The 20,244-nt window shown below is 42.2% G+C and overlaps 1 protein-coding gene across 11 annotated transcripts in view; it reads right to left on the reverse strand.

Annotated features, from left to right (window-relative positions):
* LOC125451566 (microtubule-associated protein 4-like) overlaps positions 1-20,244 on the reverse strand; it is a 344,184-nt gene that overhangs the window by 243,840 nt on the left and 80,100 nt on the right. For 9 of the 11 annotated variants that reach the window (XM_059646155.1, XM_059646158.1, XM_059646153.1 and 6 more), the window contains exons 2-3: positions 9,103-9,436; positions 1,401-1,472 (exon numbers count right to left, since the gene is read on the reverse strand). In XM_059646155.1, coding sequence (XP_059502138.1) covers positions 1,401-1,472; positions 9,103-9,418 — 388 coding nt within the window. In that variant the 5' untranslated portion in view covers positions 9,419-9,436. The remainder of the gene's footprint in view (positions 1-1,400; positions 1,473-9,102; positions 9,437-20,244) is intronic. The other 2 variants (XM_059646156.1, XM_059646152.1) reach the window with 1 other exon arrangement.

Consider the following 20,244-nt stretch of genomic DNA (forward strand, 5'->3'; position numbering starts at 1 on the left):
ATGACTGTTACTTGCCACTTATCAACCCAGGCCTAGATATTGTCCAGATCTTGCTTCATTTGAACATGGACTGCTTTCATATCAGAGTCATCACAAATGGTGCTGAACATTCAACACCAATATTGATGAACATCTCCACTTCTGACTTAATGATGGAGGGAAGATCATTAATGAAGCAGATGAAGGTGGTTAGACTTAGGACTCTACTTGAGGAGCTCTTGCAGAGTTCCTCTGCTGCTGAGATGACCAATCTCCAACAACCATGACCTTTTTTTAATGAGTGATAACGGGAACTGCAGATGCTGCAGAATCCAAGATAACAAAGCGTGAAGCTGGATGAACACAGCAGGCCAAGCAGCATCACAGGAGCACAAAAGCTGACGTTTCAGGCCTAGACCCTTCAGAGGGTCTTCCTCTGATGAAGGGTCTATGCCCGAAACGTCAGCTTTTGTGCTCAAGATGCTGCTGTGTTCATCCAGCTTCACACTACGACCTTTTTCTATGTTTCTTTGTACCGCATGCATGAAATTATAGCCGTCGCCCCGAATACAAGATCAATACTGAAATGAGGGACGATTCTGAATGGGATTTTCATTTCCATCACACTGCTTCGAGGGGACTTCAAAAAAAAAAGAAAAATCTGTTTATTAAATAGTTTTTCTGGCTCAAATCAATGACTGTAACCTTAAAACATTCAGTTTTCCATATCAGCAAAGGAGAGTGAGAGCATGCGAGAGCAAGAGCTGTAAAATGTGCAAGATTGTGGGGGAGCTAATTACTGTAGATGTTGGAATGTGCACTGAAAATAGAAAAGAAAATGCTGTAGTTCACAGGAGGTCAGGCAGCATCCATGGAGAGAAAGCAAGCCAAACAAGTCTAGAAGAGTCATCCAGGATTCAAAACCTTAGTTTGCCTTGTCTTCACACATGCTGCCTGACGCGCTGTAATCTCTAGCGCTTAGTTTTCAGTTCACGATTGTGGGATCAACAAGAAAGGATTTTCACAATGATTGAGTCAAATTACATAAATTCCATGGCCACCATATCTCTACACTGTCCCCCAGAATTATCTGGGAATCATGGTAAGCATTAGCTAAATGTGAACACGTAGAAAGAAGTGAGGAGTGCACTGTGTCGTCCAGGAGGTGAAACAAAAAAAAAAACACAAACTGTCTAGTCACTCAATGCTCAAGAATGGCCATTTAGGAAGGGGTGCTGCACCTAACTCTTATCCCCATGAGAGTCAAAGTCTTAAGAAAATAATTCCTCTAAAATAAAGGAAATAAGCTCATCATCCAAACAGAAGAAAATCATAACCAAAATAATTATAGCCTTTAAAAATGATTTCTACTGAACCTCTGCAAGGAATAGACAAACAGAAAATTGTTGTTTCAACCTTACCTGTGCCATCAGCTTTTCCAACACCAGGCTCTCCATTTGGCAACTCTGCTGGTTCCTCCTGTGTTCCAGGGCCTACAGAATTACAAACAGAGCAGTCAAACCCCATATGCAAAGGCATGATTCAGAATATTCGTCATTCCAGAGCTCACACTAATTATAACCGTCTGTCAGTAGGGAGGAGGGGGACGGGCGAGAGAGAAACGAGGAGGGGGGGGGGCGGGCGGGCGAGAGAGAAACGGGGGGGGTGGAGAGGAGAGAAACGGAGGAAAGGGAGGGGTGGAGAGAAACGGAGGAAGGGGGGGTGGAGAGAGAAAAAAATGGAGGGGGGGGGGGGAGAGAAAAGGAAGGAATGAACAACAGACTATTATTGGTTCTCAAAGTGCTACAAATTCAAGGATTATTCAAAACAGCAATTAACATCCACAAAGTTCCTCTAAGAGCAAGTTCAATATGAGTACCAATTTTAAAGAGGCTAACCAGACCGGAAATATTAAGTCTGTTTCTCTCTCCACTGATGCTGCCAGACCTGTATTTCTCTCATACTATTTTTATTTCAGATTTCCAGCTACCACAATATTTTGCTTTCATCTTCCAATAATTCACGCCAGTATTTTTTAATTTCTGGGCTAGATTGACATGTTACAACTAGTGAGCAAGCCCTGAATTATTAGCTCTGAATCATGGAGAATCACCACCTGTTAAACTTATGGGAGCCAAGTAAAACAAATTTAAATTTCAATTAAAAAAGGGGCTTCTGGAACACATTACCAAGCTGTGACAACCAATTTTTCAACAAGAGAAAATACAGTTTCTTCCCAAAAACTGCAGTTAACACAGGAGCTTGGTGAAATTACTATAGCCAGGAAAACAGTATTAAGTAAACTGATAACATCAAAGGCAGATAAGTCACCAGGCTTGATAGTCTGCACCCTAAAAGGTATTAAAGGGTGTGGCAGCAGTGATAGCAGATGCAGTAGTTATAATATTCCAAAATTCCCTGAATTCTGGCAAAGTACTAGCAGACGTGTGACGTCCTCATTCTCATTGATCAGCCATGATCATAATGAATGGTGGTGCTGGCTCGAAGGGCCGAATGGCCTACTCCTGCACCTATTGTCTATTGTCTCATTCAAGAATAATTATAATTTTTCACATGTTGCCTGTATCCTGTTATTGGGCCTCTGCAGTAGACAAAATGCTGCAAAAACAATGAAGGAGATGACTCAATACTTGGATAAGTGAAGCTCAATTTGCATACTGTATCCCGTTTTATCCTCCTTACTTCAGAAAGCATCTGGTAGCACTGGAGGCAGTTCAGAGGAGTTTCACCATACTGCTTCCAAGGATGAAAACGGCTGTTGTCTGAGAAGCAGTTGAATAGCCTGCGATTATACTTGAGTTCAGAAAAAGCTGGTGAACCTGACTGAGGGAAATAAATGCTAAAGGGTATTGTTAACGTGGACATTGAACAGATGTTCCCGTTTTTGGGATAGTCTAGAACAAGAGGTTATTAGGTATACAACGCGAACAGGTAGGGTTACAACTGCGATGAGGAGAAATTACTTCAGGTGGTTGTGGAACTCACTGCCCCAGAGAGTGTAGTGGAGGCAGGAACGATCAACAGGTCATAGAAAGAAACACATAACGGGCTATGGGGGGGGAAAGAGAGAGGAGAAGAGAGAGGAGAAGAGAGAGGAGAAGAGAGAGGAGAAGAGAGAGGAGAAGAGAGAGGAGAAGAGAGAGGAGAAGAGAGAGGAGAAGAGAGAGGAGAAGAGAGAGGAGAAGAGAGAGGAGAAGAGAGAGGAGAAGAGAGAGGAGAAGAGAGAGGAGAAGAGAGAGGAGAAGAGAGAGGAGAAGAGAGAGGAGAAGAGAGAGGAGAAGAGAGAGGAGAAGAGAGAGGAGAAGAGAGAGGAGAAGAGAGAGGAGAAGAGAGAGGAGAAGAGAGAGGAGAAGAGAGAGGAGAAGAGAGAGGAGAAGAGAGAGGAGAAGAGAGAGGAGAAGAGAGAGGAGAAGAGAGAGGAGAAGAGAGAGGAGAAGAGAGAGGAGAAGAGAGAGGAGAAGAGAGAGGAGAAGAGAGAGGAGAAGAGAGAGGAGAAGAGAGAGGAGAAGAGAGAGGAGAAGAGAGAGGAGAAGAGAGAGGAGAAGAGAGAGGAGAAGAGAGAGGAGAAGAGAGAGGAGAAGAGAGAGGAGAAGAGAGAGGAGAAGAGAGAGGAGAAGAGAGAGGAGAAGAGAGAGGAGAAGAGAGAGGAGAAGAGAGAGGAGAAGAGAGAGGAGAAGAGAGAGGAGAAGAGAGAGGAGAAGAGAGAGGAGAAGAGAGAGGAGAAGAGAGAGGAGAAGAGAGAGGAGAAGAGAGAGGAGAAGAGAGAGGAGAAGAGAGAGGAGAAGAGAGAGGAGAAGAGAGAGGAGAAGAGAGAGGAGAAGAGAGAGGAGAAGAGAGAGGAGAAGAGAGAGAAGAAGAGAGAGAAGAAGAGAGAGAAGAAGAGAGAGGAGAAGAGAGAGAAGAAGAGAGAGCCACAATACGATCATGGTGGAATGGGTTCAAAGGGGCGAACTGCCTGCTCTCACACCTAATTTCCATATTCCCATGTTCATAGGAAATTAAAAATCATCACTTTTAACATGATTTAAAAAAGAAATCCAATCTCAATTATTTTATGCTTTGTAGTCAATGGCATCTGATAGTAAAAAGGAACTGGGGTACATAACACTTGCAATGATGTCAGATCTCTAACTTTATTTATTTATTCTCACTTGATTCTCTAGAAATATGAACATCTATATGGAAAGCAGATATTTTCCCCTGCAAACCAAAATACCATTGCACACCACTAATGAAGAAATATTGAGTAAAGTAGCCACATGAAAACAACATACACAAATCACCAAGATACAACTTGCAATTATTTGAGCATGTACTTGGAAAGATAAGAACATCTGGTAGTGATTAGTAAAATTGTGGGGACAAAAGCAAAAGAAAGAAACGCCACGACAAATGTAACAAGCATAACAGGGACAAGATTTTTGAGCACCAAGATAGAGATAACATCCCACGATCCTTGAAAGTTAAGATAGCGATACCACCCAATGTTGTAAAGCATGGCACCCGAAATCAGTGGACTATGTGGTCTCAATTTCATTCCTCAATGCAATCATCTTAGTTCCCTACTGTTGGATTACTGTATTTTTTTCTCATTTACACATGTCTTCCACTTACTGTTCCCCTTTCTTGAGATGGGTCCAGTAACACCTACACTGAAGGTACTATAATGGCAAATGTTAAGCAATCAAGCTTTTTCTCTTTAAACCAATCAATCATCGCTATCAAATATCAGTTTCCTAGCTCACCTTCTGTCAAATTATGCTTCAGTGTCAAAGTCAGTTGCACTTTCTTCTCTCCATAACAGAAATACCAACATACATTCCCTTGTACGAGGCTGCTGCGCTCATGCAGAAAGGTAAACATTAATATAAAAATAGGAGAAATGCATCATTGAAAGCTTTTCCCACAGCACATGTTTTCTTGGTTCAGCTTAAAGCTTCCCCTACTTAAACAGTAAGAGGACCAGAACATCTTTTTTCAAAATCCATCACCTGATTCGACTGTCTCCTTGAGAAAATATCCCAAGTTGAGTTAGAGTTAGTGTTCAGTCAGAACATAGACCATAAGCCGAACTTCCAATTCTGTCTCGCGTCCAACCTTGTTTCTGACAATCAAAACGTGTTAAAACCCTCATTCATGCCTAAAAACGGAAATGCTCTTCTGACATCTCTTTTTTCCCCCTCCTTCATATAGTACAGCTCCTCCAAAACCTTCCCCAGATCTCTACCAATCCTGGCCGCAATAGTCTTATTTATTCATCAATCCCAAATATACTTCAGTGCAAAGCAAAATTCTCCTTGCTGATATCTATTCCAAAAACCTTCTCATATCCAAAAATCCCTGGATTTAGAACAATGCAGAGCTTTGACTTGTGCATTTACCTCAGCAAAAATAGTCAAAAACATGAAAATAAATTCGATTCTCAAAACTGCTCAGCAGGCTGTGTAGAAACATCAACCTAAGTTGATCAAGTTGCGGGCGGGGGGGACGGAGAAGCGAGAGAGAGATCGAGACATGGAAGGAAAGATGATAGATAGAACCTCTACATTGTGGAAACAGCCCCCTTGGCCCAACAAGTTCACACCAACCCAGAGCATTCCACCCAAACTCATCCTCATATAACCCTAAATCTACTCATCCCTGAACACTATGGGCAATTTAACACTGCCAATCCACCTAGCCAGCTCATCTTTGGATTGTGGGAGGAAACCTGAGCACTGAGGAAACCCACACAGACACGGAGAACATGCAAACTTCATGCAGGCAGTTGCCTGAAGGTGTAATCGAACCTGAATCCCTGGCGCTGAGAGGCAGCAGTGCTAACTAGTGAGCCACCATGCTGCACACTACTGCAAGATGTAGTGATATAATCGACCAACAGTAGAGCAACTGAAGTTGTGGAACTATAATTATTCCTTATATTGTATAGTTTATTGCTCCTGTGCTAGGTGAGGCTATTTATCATATTCAAGTGATCGGCGCGAAACACAAGTATAGGCGTACAACCTTAAGTGAGAGATCGAAGGCCTAACTGAAATTTATGGTTTTCTACATGTACAGTTGTTTGAGGGGTGATGGCAAGGTTGCCTAATGAATCAACAGTATGCTGGGACCACAGATGTTCAGATGAAGGCTAATGGTTCAGATCTTGGTTTCTCCCAGTACTGAGGTTTACATTCCACAAATCAAACCCATTTCTCTCATGCCAATCTTTTGCCACACATTCAACACAATGTGAATTTACTCATTGCTCCAGTAATTATCCAAATATTTTTTCTGCTTTACAGATTTAGCCCTTAGCTGCTCAAGCTCTCCAATCAGAACCTCTTTCTTTATCCCATTCAAGGTCATGGGTACCCACGTGGACCAAGACCATAGGATCCTTCCTCTCCCATAGCAAAGTCCTCTCCAATTTAGAGATGTCTGAAACCAGGCAGGCAGTACTGCCTTCAGGACTCAAACTCTCAGCTGCACTGATCCGCACCTATTCTGACTAAATGATCACCCTATAGTTTAGAACATAAGAAACTAGCAGGAGGCGGCCATCTGGCCCCTTGAGTCTGCCCCACGATTTAATAAGATCATGGCTGATCTTTGAGACTCGGCTCCACTTACCTGCCCACTCACCATAGCCCTTAATTCATTTAGTGTTCAAAAATTTATCTAGCCTTGCCTTAAAAACATTCAGCAAGGTAACTTCAACCACTTCACTGGGCAGGAAATTCCACAGAATCATAACCCTTTGGGTGAACAGGTTCCTCCTGACTTCAGCCCTACATCTGCTTCCCTTTATTTTGAGGCAATGCCCTCTAGTCCTAGTTTCACCTGCTAGCAGAAACAACGTCCCTGCCTCCACCTTATCTATTCCCTTCATAAGATTATGTTTCTATAAGATCTCCCCTCATTCTTCTGAATTCCAATGAGTATAATCCCAGTCTATTCAGTCTCTCCTCATAGTCCAACCCTCTCAATTGTGGAATCAACCGAGTGAATCTCCTCTGCATCCCCCGCAGTGAGTATATCTCCTCAGTTTCTATTCACTTCTCCCACACGCACAGATCACTGCACCATGATTCCAAGATAAAATAGTTCATGACCTCCTACTTCTCTCACTCAAGAACCTGGAACCTGTTTGAAATGGCTGCACCTCCTCCACATCTACTATCTCAACATCTGTACCTGCCTCATTCACAAGCACACCAATCATTCCTGATCACAGAAAAAACACAGAAGATATTGCCCAACGGTTAATGAGTGCCTTTTGGACCAAAGTGACCTGGCAAATTTCGCTAAAATGCAGCAGTGTTTGATGTTTGGCCATCCACTTATGTACTCTTAATCACAGTTCCTGAAGTCCAAACACTTACTGCCAATGTGATCTACTGCAACATTTGCATTCTTTAGAATCTACCAACTACATCTGGAGTACATCACCTGCCTTGTCATCTTTATGGAGTTTTAATTAAATGTCTTTATTCTTGCAATCGCAGTATTTTAATTAATACTGTTTTTACCCTGATGGAAATTCCCAAGCTCGGATAAGAAAACAAATATACACTAATTCACTTCAGTGATAATGGGAACTGCAGATGCTGGAGAATCCAAGATAATAAAATGTGAGGCTGGATGAACACAGCAGGCCCAGCAGCATCTCAGGAGCACAAAAGCTGACGTTTCGGGCCTAGACCCTTCATCAGTGAAGAAGGGTCTTGGCCCGAAACGTCAGCTTTTGTGCTCCCGAGATGCTGCTGGGCCTGCTGTGTTCATCCAGCCTCACATTTTATTATCACTAATTCACTTGCCTTCTTTTATGGTATGTAACAATTTTTGTTTGGAATGCAGTAAACTCATTCAACTTTCTAGTTCTTCAAATTCTTACTGCTACCTTCTAATCTGGAAAGAGATGCATGATTTTTACAGCCAGTCTCAAATAAAAGTGGGGAAAAAAAGCATCACTTTTACACCTTCTGTAATAAATTTCCAACTACACATTATACCTATCGGCTTAGAGAGCCACTGATGATTCAAAAGTTAGCCCAGCTTCCTGCTTATAGTAATTAACCACATGGAAGGTGCCATCATTCAGTAAAAGTCCAGCTATTCCAAACCTACTAAAAATGATGAAATGACTAAACATATTAGATACGTCTAGATGGTGACAGTGTTGGATGGTTGATGTTCTCAAAATGTTGATCATACGTGCAGTTATAATTGAGGCTGAAAAGTTTATTATAATTCAGGTAAGCTGCTCAAAAGGGATACCACAAATCATGAGCCTTAGCTAAGAAATAAAGTTGTAAAGGAAAGGGCAGGAGGAAAGAAAACAAGTTTTTGCCCTTTATTGAAGAATACAAGAAAAAAACAAAAACCAAAACAAAAAAATTCAAGACCCCACTGAAGTAACAGTTACAGATGCCCACACCCTAGCAGATTATAGGCCATCATACACAAATAAGAAAAGCTATACAATAACAAATTGCTGGAGAAGCTTGGAAAGTTTGGCAGCATCTGTGGAATTAAAGCAGAGTTAAAGTTTCAAGTCCAGTGACCCTTCAGAATGGGATTATATATACACACACTACATAGTACTGTCTTCACAGTAGTCAGCAGCTAATTGCATTTTAATTGAAGAGGATTTAAACCGTTCAGGAATAAAATCAGGGAACACAAACAACAGCAAATTTTATAACATGCTTCTAAAAAGACTGGATGCAGGGACAATTCAAATTTCACAACAGATTTATTAGGCAAGGGCATCAAGGAATATGAAACTAAGTCAGTATAGAGTTGAAATACAAATTAGCTGCTGTGATCTAACTGCGAAAGGTCAAAATGGTTGAAAAGATTACAAGGTTGAATTAGCTACTTCCTGTTGCAAAACTGATCTCCAATAGCTGCAATTACTCAACATGAAATTAGTTGCAGGAATCTGAATGACCAAACGCGTAACCAAATATTTGTAGAGCAACGGTCATTTCTCATTCCAATTCCTCTTTAGGTTGTACCGAATAGATGCAGAGGAATGTTTAAATAGAAAACCAAACACTAGATAATACTAGACTGCTTACAAATATCCAAAATTCACAGGTCCTGTTGTCATACCTATTAGTAAGGCTTCCATTTGCTTCCCCGATTTAAAGTTCATACTATGCACACACTCACATTCTGTCAATTTTCCCCCACTTTGTTCAGGTGCTGCCTCTCCATGTAAGCACACCATAGCATTCTCTTTAGCCTCTGAAGGAGGGGATTTTGTCTCATCATCCAGCAGTGGAACATAACTTTCTTTTGTCACACTTTCTCCAACAACATCATCATATTTCTCTGCCTCCAGAGAAGCAATGAAATCTCTCTTCACTTCTGGTTCGACACTGGGAGAACTTTCATGTAGTGCATCAATCAGATCGAAGTCGGCCATCCTAAGCACAGCAGTGTCCTGAAAGAGGGAACAATTAAGAAGTTTAACATTCTCTGTAATGTTGCACTGTGGAATCTGCATTCTCGTCACAGAGCTAGAGGTATACAGCACAGCAACAGACCGTTTGGTCCACCTCTTTCATCTCAAAGAGATGCCCTAAATAAATCTAGTCCCATCCAGATGCCTTTTAAATATTGCAGTTGAACCAGCCTCCACCACTTTCCCTGGCAGCTCTTTCCATACATGCACCACCCTCTGCATGCAAAAGCTGCCCCTTAAATCCCTTCTAAATTTTTACCCTCTCATCTTAAACCTATGCCTTCTGATTTTGGGCACCCCCACTCCAGGGAAAATACCTTGTCTATTTATCCTATTCACACCACCCATGATTTTATAAACCTCTAAGGTCACCTCTCAGCCTCCAGTGCTCCAGGGAAAATAGCCCCAGTCAACTCAAAAACTCTTCCTCTAGCTCAAACCTTCCAACATCCTTGTAAATCTTTTCTGAACCCTTTCTAGTTTCACAACATCCTTTCTACAGCTGGGAGACAAGGATTCCATGCAATATTCCAACAGTTTCCTAACTAATGACCTGCACAGCCGCAACATAACCTCCCAACTCCAATACCCTATGCACTGACCAATAAAAGCAAGCTACTGAAACTCCAACACCATCCATGATCTCATCACCTCAGGGGACCTCCCACCCACAGCCTCCAACCTCACCTGTTCCCCAACCCCACACGGCCCACTTCTATCTCCTTCCCAAAATCCACAAACCTGCCTGCTCTGGTCGACCCATTGTCTCAGCCTGTTCCTGCCCCACCGAACTCATCTCCACCTATCTGGACTCCATTTTCTCCCCTTTGGTCTAGGAACTCCCTACCTACATCCGTGACACCACCCACACCCTCCACCTCCTCCAGGGATTCCAATTCCCTGGCCCCCAACACCTCATTTTCACCAAGGACATCCAGTCCCCATACACTGGTATTCCTCATGCAGATGGCCTCAAGGCCCTCCGCTTCTTCCTCTCCCGCAGACCTGACCAATCCCCCTCCACCGACACCCTCATCCACCTAGCCGAACTCATCCTCACCCTCAACAACTTCTCTTTCAATTCCTCCCACTTCCTACAGACAAAGTGGGTGGCCATGGGTACCCGCATGGGCCCAAGCTATGCCTGCCTCTTTGTAGGTTACGTGGAAAAGTCCCTCTTCTGCACCTACACTGGCCCCAAACCCCACCTCTTCCTCTGTTACATTGATGACAGTATCGGCACTGCCTCTTGATCCCCAGAGGAACTCAAACAGTTCATCCACTTCAACACCTTCCATCCCAACCACAAGTTCACCTGGGCCATCTACAACACATCCCTCACCTTCCTGGACCTCTCAGTCTCCATCTCAGGCAACCAGTTAAAAACTGATGTCCATTTCAAGCCCACCGACTCTCACAGCTACCTAGAATACACCTCCTCCCACCCTCCCACCCACCCTCCTGCAAAAATTCCATCCTCTATTCCCAATTCCTCCACCTTCGCCACATCTGCTCCCAGGATGAGGCATTCCACTCCCGCACATCCCAAATGTCCACATTCAAGGACCGCAACTCTCCCTTACCTTACACACACAACCCCACCCCCCCCAGTGGTCGAAAGCGCCCTTGACCGCATCTCCCGCATTTCCCACAACACATCCCTCACACCCTGCCCTCGCCACAACCACCAAGAGGATCCCCCTCGTTCTCACATAGCAGCCCACCAACCTCCGGATACAACGCATCATCCTCCGACACTTCCGCCATCTACAATCCGACCCCACCACCCAAGACATTTTTCCATCCCCACCCTTGTCTGCCTTCCAGAGAGACCACCGACTCCTTTGTCCGCTCCACACTCCCTTCCAACCCCACCACACCCGGCACCTTCCCCTGCAACCGCAGGAAGTGTTACACTTGCCCCCACACCTCCTCCCTCACCCCCATCCCAGGCCCCAAGATGGCCTTCCATATTAAGCAGAAATGCACCTGCACATCTGCCCTCCCCCACTGCATTCCAAAACCAGCCCGTCTCCACTTCCCTAGCCCGTTCTTCCTCTCACCCATCCCTTCCTCCCACCTCAAGACGCACCTCCATTTCCTACCTACTACCTCATCCCACCTCCTTGACCTGTCCATCTTCCCTGGACTGACCTATCCCCTCCCCACCTATACTCTCCTCTCCACCTATCTTCTTTTCTCTCCATCTTTTGGTCCACCTCCCCCTCTCTATTTATTCCAGAACCCTCTCCCCATCCCCTTCTGGAGGGGGGGTCTAGGCCCGAAATGTCAGCTTTTGTGCTCCTGAGATGCTGCTTAGCCTGCTGTGTTCATCCAGCTTCACACTTTGTTATCTTGGATTCTCCAGCATCTGCAGTTCCCATTATCTCTTATTACTGAACACCTCCTTCATTAACTTGTCCACTGGTGACTCCACTTTCAAGGGACTATGAACCTGCATTCAGCAACACTCACCACAGCCATTACCATCAAGTGTATAAATCTTGACCTGATTTGCCTTTCCAAAATGCAGTATCTCATTTATAAGTTAATTAAACTCCACCTGCCACTCCTCAGCCCATCTGATCAAGATCCAACTATACTCTGGATGTAACCCCCTCTGCTGTCCACAACACATCCAATTTTGGTGTCAGTTACTGTTTCCTACAAGTTGACATGTAAAACAAAGTGGTTGATCAGCCCAATGAGGAGGTCACCATGCAAAGTGCTAAATATTTTCCTTGAATTCCTACGGCTGATCCCGGTTTTAAAAAAATAACAAATCACACTTGCTGTAAAAGGAGGCAGAGTTTATCTGCAACACTCAGAAGTATTAATTCCACTGCACTCATTTCTGACTGTATTCCTTTCTACTACAATCCCAGAGGTAAGGGAACCAATCAGCATTTTTTAAAAATCCTAAAGTATGATAAGATACTTGAAGTGTCTTGGGCTTAAAACAAAAAGGTACCATACAACTACTGTTCCTGCAGAAGAAAGCAGAGTTGATGATTACAACTTACTTTGTTGATTATCAGTAGCCTGGGTGGAGGGCAAGAACAAGGGGACAGGGTTGAGAGAAAGAGAACAGTGCTAAATCATTAGAACCTGTGCTTCAGTTTGAATCCAGAAGCTTAAAACAAAATTTTGTCAAACAATTTTGACTCCAACACCAAACCATAAAGTAGGTTGAAAGTGCAGCAAGCCCCCTATCCTTTCAGGGCTATGCCACACCTTGCCGGATTCACACTACCCAACATAAAACATTCTTTGCCTGTACCACAGCCATCCATGTGCAAAATATTTACTGCATTTTAGTTCTCTACTGAAGGTGCCAAATGCATTTTTTGTTCAAGTTTTGCAGACTTCAGCCACCGTCTTTTCCCTCACCCAAACAGACAGAAGATTAACACGTTGGTACTTGGGCTTGAGATCCACTCTACCTAACTGTATTGATTTCTTGGGGATTTAAACAGGATCCTCGTTGTCAATGCAGTTTGTGTGGATTTTACACTCAAAAGTTTCTCATGAACTTGAAATTACATGTAATGAATCCTTGCAAACGGAATTTTTGTGAAGTGTGTCAGTTATTGAAAAACGTCTTTTGATTAAAGCTGTAGGTTATGCTATGCTAAGCTAATTCAAATCTTATGGCGTCTATGAAATTTAAGATTTCCTTGGGCATTGTCTTTAACTTTCACAGTGGGATGATAAATCAGGACATTAAATGAACTCTAATTCTGCACCCAAGGGTCCAAAAGCCACAAACATCAACACAATAGGCACAATGGTTTCCTTCAGTGCCATAAACCAGTCTGCGCTTGTTCTGTTAAAATCTTTCAGTTCCTCTACCAAAATATTGTATAACCTTCACCAACAAGAAGTGTTTTATTTTCAATGTAAAAATAAAGCATCACTGGTAATACATTTCACACAAGTAAAGCAGAGGTAGAGTCAGTATATCCCAGATACACAAAAAGAATTCAATTGGTAAACTCTTCAAGTTCAATTTTAGAACCAGCAGCCTTTAAAGTTATAATAGCCTAGTTAATAAGCAACAGGATCCAGGGAGAGGCTACAGTCACTAATAGTACAGTCAGTTCTGATACAACGCAATAGTCGAGTTCTTGTGTTTTAAAGAATCACAATAACCACAACACAAAGTGATAGGGACAGAATCGTGTTATAGCCAACACAGGCAGGGAAAGCTTGCACTTTACAAGCAGCGTTCTTCTATTCTAAAAACTGCATTATAACCAATTCGCATTGAAGAAACACACATTATCAGAATCCACTGTATGCACAGTTTAAGCACCTGGACAATTGTACGGAGTCCAAGAGAAACAACTGGTTACAACTGTCAAGTCAGTTTTCCATTTGGGAAGTAGTGTGGATAGTGGTTCCTCAGAGGAAACCAATGCAACTACAAGCAACCCAGCAACAGAAATAGTGATAGGGGATCATACAGATATTTCTGCAGCCTTGGAATGGCATGTTGCCTCCCTGATGCCAGAGTGAAGGTTGTCATGTACCAGCTGCAGAACAACCTTTTCGGGAGGACAGACAGTCACAGATCATGGTCCCTATTGATATCAAAAGGGAAAGGGAAAGGGAAAGGGAAAGTGACCCCACAATCAGAATTTACAGTGCTAGGTAGAAAAATAGCAAGCAGGATCTCAAATGTAGTAACCTACACATTATACCTAGCACCAAATGCAAGTGAATACAAAAACAGGATAATACAGCAGATGAGTTCATGTCTAGACATATGATTGAGGACTTTTGATTCTTAGGTCAGTGGGACTGGCTCTGGGAAAGAATGGCAGAGCACTTGGGCTGAATGATCTACTTCTGCTCCTCTCACCTACAGTTTCATAGCATCAATAGAAGCTAAATGAGTTATACCTGGTACTGAGTTGGTAATGCTATCACGAAGTGTTTCAACAACTTCCAACCAAGACAGAATGACTGAAAAATACCAGGGAGCACAAAATGCTTCAAGACACAGGTAGCACTAAGAGTGCCGTATATTGTTTGGTGAGGGAGCAGATGCTCACGGAGAGGGAATGATGAAGTAGTATAAATTAGGGTTACTATGCATAAATGTAAATACACAGAGCATTGTAAATAAATTTGGATAGGGATTATGCAGATTTTCATGAGGAGGTTATGATGTGGTGATATCAGAGACCTGGCTCAAGGAACAGCAGGACCAGGTGTTAAATATTCAAACACACAATATTCGGAAGAGGTTGAAAAGGAAAACAGGTGGAAACCATTCTAAAAGTATTGATTTAAGGAAATTATTGCAATGTTGGAGAAAGATGATATCTTCGATTTCAAGAACAAAAATCAATCCATTTGACCACAGATGATGAAACAGGCTTTTTTTTTCCAAAAAAATTACACAGTACAGTTGATGGACTACCAATAAATGGAAAGGCTACAGAGGAACTGATCTGCAGCAAAAATCAGAAAGATGCCATTGTATTAGTTATAATGGAGGGCTTTAATTGCATTATCAATATCTAGTCTATATTTGGGTAAGGCACAGAAGGGGGCAAGTGATCCTAGATTGTGGTCAGGAGAATTTCCTATTGCAGTGTGTCCTGTCCAACAAATTAACTTGGCTCTTGAAATAAGGTGAGCCAAATGGATCAAGTCTAGTGGAGAAATATTCAAGAGTTAAATGAACATATAATATTTACTATGACGAAGACTTGCAATAGTCAATTCGGGAAAAAATTAAATTAAATTAGAGGACAGTGGGGCAAGTCAGAGCTGGGCTAGATAGACTGGAATCAAAGGTTTATTGTAATGAGGGATGGGCTACCAAAGACGAGATAGTTTGGTTAGACAGTAAAAAAGGTATATTTCTTCAAAATGAAAAAAGGACAAAAAACTCAAAAAAAATGCAAATCAAAAACACAAATCCAGAGCCCACTGGATGACAAAGACATAGAAATTAAGAAAAACAGGGCAGTTTACTTAAAACCATGTCAGATAGAAAAATACAATTGAGAACCACAAGGAAAACAAAATTCAGAGGGGAGGTGAAAAAGCCTATTAGAAATCAAAATGGAATTACAAGAAAAGAACGACAACAAACAAACAAATCCCAAAGTTTTACTATTTATATGCCGGGGGGGGGGGGGGGGGGGGGGGGGGCAAGGAGGGTGCGAGAGCGCGCGAGAGCGCAAGAAGTGTTAATTAGGGGCCAAAAACAGGATTTACACATGGAAGCAGGGGACATAGCTTAGTTAATACTTTTCATGTCTTCTGCCAAGGAAGATGCTACCCATGGGTGATAAGAGTAGGAAACTCTGTCCAATACTAATCAATTTTTGAATCCTTCAAGTGGTAGAGTTCAAGACACTGGAATGAGATGCTTCCAAAAGAAATTACAGCGAGCAATTGTAGCAGCAATGGCAGAAATATTTCAGTCTTCCCTCGACTAAAGCAAGGTCTCAAAAAAAGAGAATTGAAACACCTCCATGTGTAAAATTACCTTTTTGATACCCAAATCAGCCCTTGTTCAAAAAGCACAAGGATAATCCAAGCAATTACAGACCAGTCAGTCAGTTTAACTTCAGTGATAGGAAAGTTTCCAAAACAGTTAGAAGATCATAGAATCCCTACAGTGTGGAAACAGGCCCTTGGGCCCAACAAGTTCACACTGACCCTCAGAGCACTCACCCAAACTCTATAACCCACCTAATCTATACATCCCTGAATACTATGGTCAATTTAGCATGGCCAAGCCACCTAGCCTGCACATCTTTGGACTGTGGGTGGAAACTGGAGCATCTGGAGGAAACCCACGCAGACATGGGGAGAACATGCATACTACACAGACAGTTGCCCACGGGTGGAATTGAAACAGGAACCTGGAGGTCAAGCAGCAGTGCTAACCACTGTGCTACCATGCTGCCCCAAAATTACTTGGGGTAAAGTCAGTCACACAAAAAAGTGGATTAACTAGGAAGTTAACATAGTTAAAAGGAGGGGAAAAAAATCATGCTAAGAGGCAGTACGAACTGCCAATGCTGCAGACAGAAACAGTGTGGAGCTGGAGGAACACAGCAGGCCTTTGTTTGAGCGCTCCCTTCCCTGCTTTCCCAGGCCTGTGAGCTCCTTTACCCTTCTCCCATTTCTGAAGGGTTCTGATCCAAAACGTCAAACTTCCCACTCCTCTGATGTTGCCTGGCCTGTTGTGTCCCTCCAGCTCCACACTTTTCTTATGCTTCCCTAACTTAAGCTTTCTTTTGAAGTGGTCCCAGAAAAGGTCAAGATAATACTGTTGATGCGGTCTACAATGGAATTTCCAAAGACATTCAATATAGTGCTGCACTGACTTATGAAAAGTTAACTCAGAATAAAACAAGGACAGAAATCACACAACACCCTTCTTCAGGTGAAGCCTGAAATGGTGAGTTTTCAAATAAACCTGGTGTCGTGTAACTTCTGACCTTGTCTACCCTAGTCTAACATCAGCACCGCCACATCAGAGGAAGGAAGGGACAGCAGTAACATGGATCCAAAATTAGCCGAGTAAGAAAACACATTAAATGATCAATGGACATTTTTCACTCCGGAGGAAAGGTTGTAGTGGAGTTCCCCATAAGGCGGCACTTAGAGGAAGACAGTGTAGAACCTGAAACGACATAGGCGAGTTGGAGGAGTGGGCAAATACATAGAAAAAAGGTCAATACAAAAGGGAGGTGCAGCATTTGGCAGTGAAGACAGTAGTAAAGAAAGCATCTTAGATTTCCTATACATCTTACATTTTATTAATAGGGGCATACAGCACAGGACAAAAGAAATTGGATGATGAACTTGTACGAGACATGTTAGATCTCAGATGAAGCAGTGTGCACCTTCCAGAAGGGAGCACAGAGGTGTATTATAAGAATGATTTGAGTGACGAGAAGTTACACAGAGAAGGTACAGAAGTTCTTTAAGTAGTTTTTCAAAATCAGGGGGCTGGATGGCGTGAATAGGGAGCAGTTGATCTCACTTGTACAAGGATCAAAAATCAAAGTGTATAGATTAAAATAATTCACAAGAGAAGACAGTGTGATCACAAGTGGTTGAGGTCTGGAATTCTAGCCATGTGGTGGAGGCAGGTTCAATTGAGGCATTCAAGAAATTACTTAAAGTAGGAAAAAAAAGGCAAGAAAATGGTACAAAAGATGTGATGCTCATTTGGGGAGCTGGTGCATATCATTGGTCAAATGACCTCCTTCTGCATAACAGTGCAGTGATTGTGACTTCTCAACGTGTTGTCAGCCTTGATTCAGTAGTTGGATTCTTGGTAGACCCAGTTGTGGGTTTCAAATCCCACTCTAGACACCAGCATGCAAATGGAGATTGCAGTACTGAACTAAAAGGAGGAGTGCCGATTTGTTGGAGGTAATGTTTCAGATAAGACAGTAAATCACAACCCTGCTTACTTCTCAGGTGGGATATACAGAATTCCACAACAGTATTCAAAAGAACAACAGGGAATTCTACAAGTGTATTTGGCAAACTTATCCCTCAAACAACACAAAGCAAGTGACCTGGGCCTGTGTTTCATTTCTGTTTGTGGGAGTTTACAATGGTTGCCACATTGCATACATTACAAAAATACATATGAACTCATAAGAACTGAATGTTTAAAAATAAAAAGAGGCTTTGGAGTCAAGAAACTGATTGTGGAAGTACAAATGCTACTTTCATTGTTTGGGGAAAACAAATGGTAAATTTCATAATGCTTTAATACTTTGGATTCTTTTAAAAATTCCAACTATAATCTCAATCTCAGATTTGTAACTCAGCCGCACACAGAAGAAATACTGATGTATACTTAAGTCAAGGAAAGGAATGAGGGAAGAGGATAGTCATCCCTCTTATCCAAATGACTGTACGCATTTACGATGCCCTAAGCTACAAGTACCAAGATTTTAGCATTTCAATAACTACACACTATCCTGGCAGTGAAGGGAATAGATGCTTTTGCAAGTGGATCCAACAGCAATTAAAAGGAAATTCCAGAACCTCCAGATTCCCCAGCACGCCCGTTTCCCAGAAGAAAAAGTCCCACACTTCGTAACTTATAGTGTAATTAGTCCTTGTAAAATCAATAATTTACCATATAGATCTCCTCTGAATGCCTTACTATATTTCTAAGTGTTTCCTACAAAACTGAACATACAACACTGATCTGCCATTACACACTAGCTACAGTTAACTGCTAACAGTCTCCATTAACAGCTATTCACTCTCCTAGCCAGATTGTTACCCATTTAGTCTGTCCAACAGTCTTCTCTTTGGGCTCTACCCCCACCTATTGTTTACTCCTTACCCACCCCACCCACAGCCCCCAAACTCTGCTAACCCTACCTTCTGCGTATAAACCAACATTTTCCTGGCTACCATCAGTTCTGAGGAAGGGTCACCAGACCCAAAATGTTAACTCTGATTTGTCTTCACAGATGCTTCCAGACCTGCTGAGCTTTTCCAGCAGTCACCTAATCAGGTACATTTAAAATTCAATATTACCTCTGAGTTCCAAATCACAGTTCTGGCAAACATCACAACTCCTAGTCTTCTCTGCTGCCTGTGGACACCAAACTCAATTGTTCCCAACCATCCAAACCCTAGATCCACTTCCTGATTTGGTATTGGGCATATTCATATTTTGTCAACTTAGCACAAATGAGAGTTGTACAATTTTCATATTGAACAACTTCTTCCACTTCCATGTATTATCTGGCTAGCCCAGATCCCTTTGGCATACTACAGACTCAGAATGCAGACACCCAATCAAATCTACAGAAGTTCACGCAGGCAAGATTTAGAAAGACACTCTGGACATCAAAATGTGATAAAAGATAGATTATGGAATCACTAGTGAGATGTTGGTTAGAAACAACTTACCTTGGTCAGTACAGATCACAGAAAAAGGAAAACCCAATGTGACCTAACAGTCACTAGAAAACAAATATAGTAATTGGCAGTTGTACCATAGCATGTAATGTAGATTAATTCATCATGATAACCACAAGCAAATCTCTTGAAAAAAATTTTAAAATCATTAAGCACTAACTCCAGACAGAATACCATCATAGTTCTGCAGAAAGTGTATAATTTAAAACTACAAATGTCCTTCAGGCAAGCTAGGCAGGTTTATTTTGCTCCTAAAATTGGCACTGCTTTGGTCATATTTGCAACTTTTAAAAACTAACTTTGACTAAGACTGGAGGAATTGCCAATTTTCTCAACTAATTTTGAAGAAATTAACCACGTCTGTGATACAAAAGGAAGTCAGTGCAGGTACTGGAATTATGATTTTAATTAAACAAACACTGTAAACACTCAACTGGTCAGGATCTCTCTGCAGAAATACATTTTACTTCAATAACGCACTGTCAATCCCAAAATCCACAGTCACTATTTTTTCTAGTTCTAACACCGTGTGTTGGATAGAGGATGGCAAGTTATCACAAGTGTATTAGAAATGAGTTAGTCTGAAGGTGGCAAAGCTATGAACCAAAATTTCAACAGCCGATGTGGGAAACTTTATGAAAACAAAACAAAAACAGAAGTTGCTCAAATAGGTCAGCAAGTCTGGCAGCATCTGCAAAGGGGAGAAAAAAAAATTAGGAGTTAATGTTTTGTGTTCTGAAAATCAACTCCTGACATTTTCCCCCCTTTGCAGATGCTGCCAGACCTGCTGAGTTTCCCCAACAACTTCTGTTTTTGTTCCCAATTTTCAGCATCCGCAGCTTCTTCTGTTTTATGAT

Source organism: Stegostoma tigrinum, chromosome 5 (genome assembly GCF_030684315.1).
Source record: "Stegostoma tigrinum isolate sSteTig4 chromosome 5, sSteTig4.hap1, whole genome shotgun sequence".
Lineage (NCBI taxonomy): Eukaryota > Metazoa > Chordata > Chondrichthyes > Orectolobiformes > Stegostomatidae > Stegostoma > Stegostoma tigrinum.